The sequence below is a fragment of the Ornithorhynchus anatinus genome, chromosome 4, assembly GCF_004115215.2.
Source record: "Ornithorhynchus anatinus isolate Pmale09 chromosome 4, mOrnAna1.pri.v4, whole genome shotgun sequence".
NCBI lineage: Eukaryota > Metazoa > Chordata > Mammalia > Monotremata > Ornithorhynchidae > Ornithorhynchus > Ornithorhynchus anatinus.
The window spans coordinates 15144551-15153776 of NC_041731.1; the positions used below are offsets into that span (position 1 = coordinate 15144551).

Below are 9226 nucleotides of genomic sequence, written 5' to 3' on the forward strand. Positions count from 1 at the left end.
GGTTTACATTTTCCAGGATCTTCTGGGAATGAGAGGGTGAATCTGCAAGACAGCAGAGCCTCCAAATTCAGGAGAGGGAAGCTTGCCTTCTGAATTTTCTTTTTTTTCCTTTTTCCTTTTCTCTCTCCCTTCTTCTGTCCTTCTCTCCTTCCCTCTCTGTATCCCTTGCTACTAGGAGACAAACTGGTAGCCCTGATGAATGTTCAGTCCTATGTGCTGCCTTGTGAATACACAAGGTGACAATTTTGTCTGTGTAGCTTGTCTGTTAATTGAAGTTCTTGTGCATATCAAAGCCTGTAGAACTAGGGATCCACAGGCAATTGTATCTCCTTTAGCTTTGCCCATTTTCTCTCACTGTATGTTAAACCATTACATTTAAGTTCCAGATTATTCCTGAACTGCCTGGAGAGACCATGAACTTTTCTCAGGTTCCTGCCCCCAGTAACCCTGATAGATGCACTCTCCCGGTTTGCCACACAAGTGGAAATGGGAATCCTTTAGTGTTGAAAGCTGATCCACGTCATCTAAAAGAACTCGGACCTCAACCTAAGTTTTGAATCACACTGAAGTTTGAAGCGTACTCTACAGAACCCTGTTGTACAAATGAATTGGGATTGAGGTTAATTCAAATGATCAAATATTGTAAGGAACAAACTAAATTAGGTTCATGCCATTTGGCAAGAATTACTCCATTCTCAGGCTCCCTTCAACCACACTCATTTGCCCAAGAAGGCAAGCGAGAACAGAACTATTTGCTCAGAGAGGCTAGTTAATTAACTTCCCAAATGCTTTCCTGATTGCTTAGACTAGGTCTGGGTCGGATGCTGGTTAGTGGGATCAATAATGCTCAGAGAATCAGGTGAAGTTAATATATCCTGTTCAAGTCTAGAATGTACTTTAGCCTCCTCAATAGAAGATTCATTTGTTTACTTCTCTCTGAAGTTCATTTGCATCTTATTCAATTGAGTGGTGATAGTCCAACCCAGAATGATAATGATGCCCTGTATACCCTCAGAATCGCTCTTGGCATGACCATATTTTTAACTTGACCATCAACATAAAGGTACAGTAATCCTTCTCATCCAGCCTGAGGTGGCTATGTAGATGTAAAGAGGCAAAGCATCGTCAAAGAGAGATGTCAGAGCCCTCTCCAGCTGACAAGACCTATCAGCAACTACCAGGACCAGAATTCAGCTTATGAGTCTTTAGTCTGTGACTTGGCTCAGAGATAACTAACCCCCGGCTATTGCCGTTGAAAGCTGAATTTGTCTCTTGTACATACTCACACCTTAAAACCCTACGGACAGGTGTGAAAGGCCCCTCCTGGTTCTGCTTCCTGACTTTAATTTGCAATTTAGAGAATGAATTCCTAGGTCCTCCAAATTGCTTCCTTCTTTCCAACAAAATCAGCACCGCTCCTCCTTCAACTAGTCCTTGCATGCCCAGTGAGCAATACAGTGTGATCTGATTATCTGTTATTTCTCTCTCTAACAGCCACTGCCAATAATGCTTCTGTTTTTAAGGAAATTCAGAGCATTCACAATTCCTGTTTCCAAGGATGAATGTGATTCTCACCCCTGCTTAGGCTAACTAAAGTGTGCAACAGAAACCTCCTGAGACATAAGGGTGAGGAGGAGAGGGCGGTGGAGAAGGGAAAAGGATGCATCTTCTCAGAGCTAAGACCTTGTGTCACCATTGAGTGGATCCCGTGCCCAGGGTCAGGACTGTGTGGGAGGTACCAGCTGAGGAATATGGGTGGAGTGCTTGCAGTAGGGTAGAAAGGGAAACAGGGAGGCAGGAACACTTGTTGAGAGGTAGAGTCATCATTCTGCCACTCCTAGGCCTGGTCTTAGCTATAAAGTATCAATTCATTACAATATATATTTTCATAATGAATTATTATATATTTATTTTGAATTTCCATACAACACCACGGTGCCTCCCTTTCAGCCAAGGAATTGATGAAGCTGTAGGCGACAGTCAAGACTGCCCCATCACAGCCTTCATCTGCCGAACAATCCCATCTTCTGTCAATCCATTTGATTGCTAGTTCGTTTATAAGCTCTCCTACTAGACTGTAATCTCTCTGCCGAACAATCCCATCTTCTGTCAATCCATTTGATTGCTAGTTCGTTTATAAGCTCTCCTACTAGACTGTAATCTCTCTCCCCCCCATACAATAAGTTCCCTCTCTAGACTGTAAGCTCGTTATGGGCAGGGAATGTATCTGCCAACTCTGTTGAACTGCAGTCTACAAATCACTTAGTACAGTGCTCTTCACATAATAAGCGCTCAATAAATACCACTGATAGATTATATTGAATTCCAGTCGGTTGCCTCTTTTTGTCATGCTATTTTTTAAGTATTCTTCCAGCATACCTGATCACACAACCCTTGAGGTGAATTTGCTGCCAGGATGCTTAATTGTTTACTTTATTACAATACCTTGATTTATATTGAATTCCCTTGGAAAAACGCAGGGAATGATATGCCTACCCCTTAGGTCAAGAATGCTATAAAGGACAGGGCTGATTACTAGGTGTCTATCCCAGTCTTTAGCACTGTACTTAGCCCATGCCTGTTTAATAAATGTTATCACTAACTAATTAATGTCCACATTTTGTAGAGCACACATTGCAATTGTAAAATATGCAATATGCATGTTGAATTATTAATATGGATGTTTTCTAGCTTATTCATTTATTTCTCAGAAATTACACGCTTTCAATTCCCTCCAAAAAACTTGCCCCTAGAAGCCAGAGCCTCTAGGGCTTCTAGAGAGAGATCTGCCACTGTCAGTTACTTGCTGTCTGATACTCTGCTACTGGAGAGACAGTATCTGCTCCTTCCTCTCTTCTTGCCATCTCCTCAGCTTAGCCAGTCCTAATGGAAAGGAGTAGGTGAGCAGCAGTGTCGGTTGGGTGGGTTCGCTGAGGCAAGAAGACCATGAGAGCGGTGGGAGTGAAGACCCCCATGGACCGTGGCTTATTAGGCAGGAAAGATTGCCACGGCTTGTCCACCACTCTGAGGTAGCCTTGGAGATAGAAAGGGGCTAGAGGTGGATGCAAGATGGCAGCTCTACTCCTTGTCCTCTGCCTGCAGGATGCAGTCCCTGGCCTAGCCCAGGGAGTCCACGAGAAGTAGCAAGGCTAAGTGCCTAGAGTACAGGCCTGGGAGACAGAAAACTCTGAGTTCTAATCCCAGCTCTGCCACCTGTTTGCCATGTGACCTTGGGGAAGTCTATTCACTTCTCTGTGCCTCAGTTCCATCATTTGCAAAATGGGGATTAAGAACGTGAGACCTACGTGGGACAGGGACTGTGCTCGACCTGATTATCTTGTATCTACCCCAGCACTTAGAACAGTGCCTGGCACATAGCACACACTTTACAAATACCACAATTATTATTATGGTTATTATTATTAGCCCAGGGACCTGTTCCCTGTAGTTTCCACCTTCTTGCCCCGGCGTCCCGGAGTTGAGCTGCTGTCTCGTTCATCCTGCGAGCAGCCATCGGGAAGCAGTGTGGTGCCAAGGGTCGGTGAGATAGGCCAGAGCCCCGCAGGAGGGCTGTATACCAGTCAGGGCAGGGGGGTCAGAGCACTGGGCACTGATCATGGCAGTGGGCAGGCTCCAACCTGAGCAGAAGAATTATTAATAATGGAAGTAAAAGAGACTGTCTCAAGTGTTCTCATACCATCCACTCTTTTCCTTTATCATCCCCTTCTCTCCCTTTCTTCTTACCACATCCCTATCATCCCCTTTTCCTTTTCTCTCCCTCTACATCCCCTTGCCTTCCTTTTCTTTCTCACTCTTGTCTCCTCTTTTCTCTCTCTCCCCCATTTTCACTGCCTCCTTTTCTTTCTGCCACTCTCTTTTGACCTTTCAAAGCCCCGTGCCTCAAAGTACCTCCCCTAGAAGCTCCACCCCCTCAGAGCTCCACCACCGATTTCAGCTCCTCCCTCCAACTGAAAATTGGACAACTGCACCAGGCTCTACATAAATACCTTAGCTCATGTTGTATCTCTCTGTAAGGAACTTCAGTTCCTTCAGTTTCCTAACAAGACAATACTGCCTAAGGTTTGTTTCCCACTTTGCTGCTGAAGATCTCAAAGCAGTTTTGTAGGAACTGGGTCATCTGCCCCCTTAGCACCCCTGAAAGTAACAAGTGAGGTTATGCCCATTTAACAGCTAGGTGCAAACCTTGTTCAAGGTCAAAGAGTCTTCAAGAACCTTTTAATCAATGCATCTATGAAAGACTCATCCCAACATCCCCAAGGGCGAGGCAGGTGAAATGGATCGCTGTTCTCATTTTACAGAAGGAGAAATTAAATCAAAATGGACTGTTGAGTGAATTATGATTCTGTCAAGGGACCTATTTATAGCTCAGCATTTCCCAAGATGCAAATCCTTCTCAGTCATGCTCTGTACAGAGAGTTCAGAATAAAGGTAATCCACTAGGAAAACTCAAAGACTAGTTGAGCTCACCCAAGACTAGCACAGAGCTAGTGACTCTATAGTTTTAGCCCCAGATGAGTAATGCTGGGCTGTGACATTACCTCGACTCTCTGAGTTTTTAATAATAATCATGGTATTTGTTTAGTGCTTACTATTTGCCAGCCACTTTCATTCATTCATTCAATAGTATTTATGTAACACTGCCTGCAAAGCACTGTACTAAGCACTGGGGTGAATAAAAGAAAACCAGGTTGGTAACAGTCCTCATCCCACGTGAGGCTCTGACTTTCAATTCCCATTTTAAAGATGAGGTAACTGAGGCACAGAGAGGGTCACATAGCAGACAAGGGACAGAGTCAGCATTAGAACCCATGGCGTTCTGACTCCCAGGCCCGTGTTCTATCCATATCTCAACTCTGCCACGATCTCGGGAGAATGATCTAAAATATGATTAGCTGATTGATTGATTGATTGATCTAACCTGTTTGGGATTCAGCTTTCCCTTCTTAACATTTGGTAGTAACTACGCTAGAGAAGCAGCGTGGCTTAGTGGAAAGAGCACGGGCTTTGGAGTCAGAGGTCATGGGTTCAAATCCCGGCTCGGTCATTTGTCAGCTGTGTGACTTTGGGCAAGTCACTTAACTTCTCGGTGCCTCCGTTACCTCATCTGTAAAATGGGGATTAAGACTGTGAGCCCCACGTGGGACAACCTGATTGCCTTGTGTCTACCCCAGCGCTTAGAACAGTGCTCGGCACATAGTAAGCGCTTAACAAATACCAACATTATTATTATTATTAGCTACCTTTTTGGCCCATTGAAGGGAATGACTAGATAACAAAAGTTAGTAAATGAACTGATTAAACACCAATAATTAAGAATCGATGTTCTGATGTTTTTATAAGAGATGGGGCCAACCGAGGAGAGTGATGGATCAGTCTCTGAACATCCTTACATCATTTATCTAGTCGCTGCACCGAGAAAGCCAAGGATGTGTCTCCTCAGAATCTGGGATCGAACACCTTTAGTTTGTGGCAAAATAAATCTGGCTCTGCAGTACTTCGGTTCGTAGTTATCTGTAGGAGGGCCAATGCAGAAGGATTATGGGTTTTACTGAAGTGGAGCCAGAAGCCGACGTCATAGGAGTCTATTTCGATTCACTAACTGCAATTCGAACCGACCTGATAATCGTCCTCGACATTAATACAGCACTCCGTGCCTATTGGGCAAGTGTTCTCCTTCCAGTGGTCTCTTTGGGTACCATCCTAAGAAGCAGTAGTTCTGAGCAGGATTCCTTGATATTCTCACCTATTTATTAATGCAGCTCTTACAGGCATGCTAATGACATGTTTTTTTTTGATGAGTAAGCATTAGGATGCTACTCTGAATGCAATGAGAGGGGATGGTTCTGTCGATGTGGATTTTCTTCTGTAATTAGCTATTGGCAGAGGAAAAAACATCCCAAAGGGAACTGTTAATCACACTCAGTTTGAAAGCGGGGCTCACCTTTAACCAGTAATATTTTACACTGATTAAGCAGCAGATAGACGTTGGGGTTACAGCAGTCTGACTATCGAAGAATTTATGTCTTTGGCACATTGCAGTGTGGGTTCATTCTTGGTAACAATTTCCCCAAAAATGTATCTCTGGAAAGTCAGGACCAGAGAGCAGGGGGTAAAAGGATCCTACTATCTGAAGAGTCTGTATAGATTTGAACTTTCTTTTAAAATATCATCGCTTCGATGAAAGTGAGAGATTGTACTGGAGGGAGTAGCCGTAACCCCCAGGGGAAACTAGATCGATCGAGGAAGCCTCTATGAAGTTAAGAAAAAGTCAACCTAATGGTCCCCCGACAAATCAGGCCAGAGCATCGCCTGTCTACCCGCTGCCCGCTCCAAGCTCAAGCTCTTACCGTGAACTCCTCCAGGGTCTGGTAGGTCTTTTCTCGGAATTCGCAGTAGTTTTTCCTCTCTTTGCACTGAGGGCAGCACTGACTGGCATCTACCTGGATGCAGCGGGGGTGAAGTCTCGGACACTCGGGTTGAATACACAACGGCCCCTCCTCGGTGCAGAGGCAGGGGCAGGCCGAGGGGCCTGGAGTGAACTTCTCTCCGATAGCGTAAACGAAGCCACTCTCGTCGACGCAGCCCTTCCCCCTGTAGTCCGGGTAGACATACTCCTCAGGGGGCTCAGGAGTGACCAAGTCTTCTTCTAAAGCGCCCGGTTCTTCCTGAATGCTGCCTCCTGGTTCTTGAGCTTGCAAATCCCCCAACTTGCCGCTCGCCCCCTGGCTATTCCAACCCTGCTTCTGTTTGCTCCAGGGCTCTTTGTTGGAAAAATTGCGGTTTCCTTTGCCCTTCCCATCCCTGGAGGTGCCCTCCTCTCTCCCATTCCTGCTGATTTCATTCATTTTTCCCGAGCCTAGTTGGCTCTGGCTGTCCCGGGCTAGGTGGTCTCTCTTCTCCTGGCTGGTTTTCACGTCCTGTTTGTCTTCAGCCTTTGCCAGTTTTTCCACAGGGATGGAGGGACTACAGAGGACGACCATCAGGCAGCAGGTGACCAGAAGGGAACTGGAGAAAGCTCCAACTGCCATTGCAGTAGAACTGGAAATCACCTACTGCATCCCAAAGAAGGGCAGGGGAGAGGCGGGGGCCAGAGCTTCTGGGACCACATCAAAGGGAATCACTCGGTAAATCCACGGTCCCTAGAAAGAAACAATTAGGAAACATTTCAGCTTCCAAATGCCTCTCATTCTGTAGGGATGCAGCAGTAGTCCCGAGCTCAATCGCCTTTATTAAATATCGGTCTTTCTTTAAATATGAACAAAGCTACAGACAGCCAAAGAAAGCTCACTGATGAACGTGCAGCCCGGGTTCTGTCCAGTTTGCAGAATAAATGTTCCCCCAATCAAGTAAAGCTTTTAAAATCACAGCGAGGTCTAGAACAAACACCAGACGTCAGTTTTTCGTGTTCTGCCTAGATACATGGAGTATTTCACTAATCCCAAGTCAAAAGGCGGTAGTTTTAAGTCCCGGTTTGCTAACGTGCACATTTAAAAACACAAGCGAAAGTCAAAATGTTAGTGAAATCAGCAGAGACTCAGCAGAATACCAGTCCCAAATGCTGCTTCTCCTCTAATTTTCAAAGGCAGAGCACAATAGTTTGAGAAGCTTCCGTGGATGCTTATGCCAAAAGATGAACGAGTTTTCTTATCGACAACCATCTGCAGTCTCAGAAAAGCAATTTCACTTCCTGCCTTTGTTGATTATTAAAAATGCATTACGATTAGAAAGAAGTGAAAAGAAACTGAGAGGGGAAGAGGAAAAAAAACAACAATCCAGATTAATACTACCTCCTTTTGAGTATTTAGGTAAAACATCTTTATGTAATTTAAGGGTATTTTTTTTTTTCAGTTATTGGAGCTGGGAGATGGTGGTGGACCCAGAAAATACACACCCAGTTTTCAGGAAGGGTGCACCTGTTAACTCTATGCTATCAATGTAGCTTTGTCAGAAGAGCAGATCACGCCAGGAATACTAAACATTACCCCTCTCCACCGGATTTCTATATTCCCTTTAGAATAATGTCTGGAGGGTTAACTAGTTTAGGAAAGAAGCTTTTTTTAAAAAAATTAAAAAAAACAATTTCTACAGTAGGTTGGAAGATAAGGTTAAAAAAAAAAAGCTTCAGAGGGAAAACAAACAAAACACCAACAGTATAACATTTCCCCAAGGATCGTATCTCTGGAAAACCAGTACCCGAGAGCAGGGGATAAAAGATCATGATTGTAGCTGTGGGCTTGATTCCTCTTTCCCCTTCCCAACAATTCAGTTTTTAAAAGTTTCCCGAAGCCAGAGGACAGTGCCATGGATGGATGGATGGGTAGATGGATGGATGCGTGGATGCATGGATGCATGGATGGATGGATGGATGGATGGATGGATGGATGGATGGATGGATGGGACCCGAACAGCCAAAGCCCACCTTGTTAACTCCCACGGCTCCAAGTGCCAACTCAGCCTCAGTGCCAGCTCCGGGAATTCCCAGCCAATCCTTCTCCTCCCTCCCTCGCCATCGTTTCCACCCCCCTCTCCCTGCCCCAACCCTCCCCCCACCCCGTTGCCTCGCCCAGCCCCCCCTCCTGCCCCTCTCCCCCAATTTCTCCTCTTTCTCTCCGAGCCTCCAATTCCACATCACATCCTCTCCCTCCTCGGTCCCCTAGCCCTCTCCCCTCTTCCCCTGTCTCTCCATCCCCTCCATCTCCTCCATCCTCTCCATCCTCTCCATCCCCTCCATCGTCTCCACTGGCTCCCTTCCCTCCCGCCTCTCCTCTCAATCCCCCAACCTCCTCCCACTACCCCCTCCCTATAGCGTCACCTTCTGCCCCAACCCCTCTGACTCAATCCCATGTCCGAGCTCCCAGCCCCCAGCCCCCTTTCAGTTCCCCCATCCTCCCGGGAGCATCACCTCCATCCCCCTTCCTCTGCCCGGGGAGGAAGGCCGGTGGGCTGCAAACTTTCGCGGAGCTGGAAGGGGGGAGGGGTCGCCCTGCGGGCAGGAGTCCCGGGGGGTCTCAGGGGTCCCGGGGGTCCCGGGGGGGGGGGTACCTACGTGGGTAGTGGTGGCGGGGGCGGGGAGGGGGGATGTCCAGGGTGGTCCCTCCCGGGGAGACCGCCCGGCCCCGCGCTCCGCCAGATGGGGAGGAGGAGGAGGAGGGAAAGGAGGGGGGGAGGAGGAGAAGAGGTGGAAAAGGAGGACGAGGAGGAGGAG

General features: G+C 46.7%; 1 protein-coding gene across 1 annotated transcript in view; it reads right to left on the reverse strand.

Annotated features, from left to right (window-relative positions):
- VWC2 (von Willebrand factor C domain containing 2) overlaps positions 1–8525 on the reverse strand; it is a 97825-nt gene extending 89300 nt beyond the window's left edge. Inside the window, exons 1-2 of the mRNA XM_029062271.1 lie at positions 8441–8525; positions 6369–7160 (exon numbers count right to left, since the gene is read on the reverse strand). Coding sequence (XP_028918104.1) covers positions 6369–7049 — 681 coding nt within the window. The 5' untranslated portion in view covers positions 7050–7160; positions 8441–8525. The remainder of the gene's footprint in view (positions 1–6368; positions 7161–8440) is intronic.
- Positions 8526–9226: the final 701 nt, after the last annotated feature.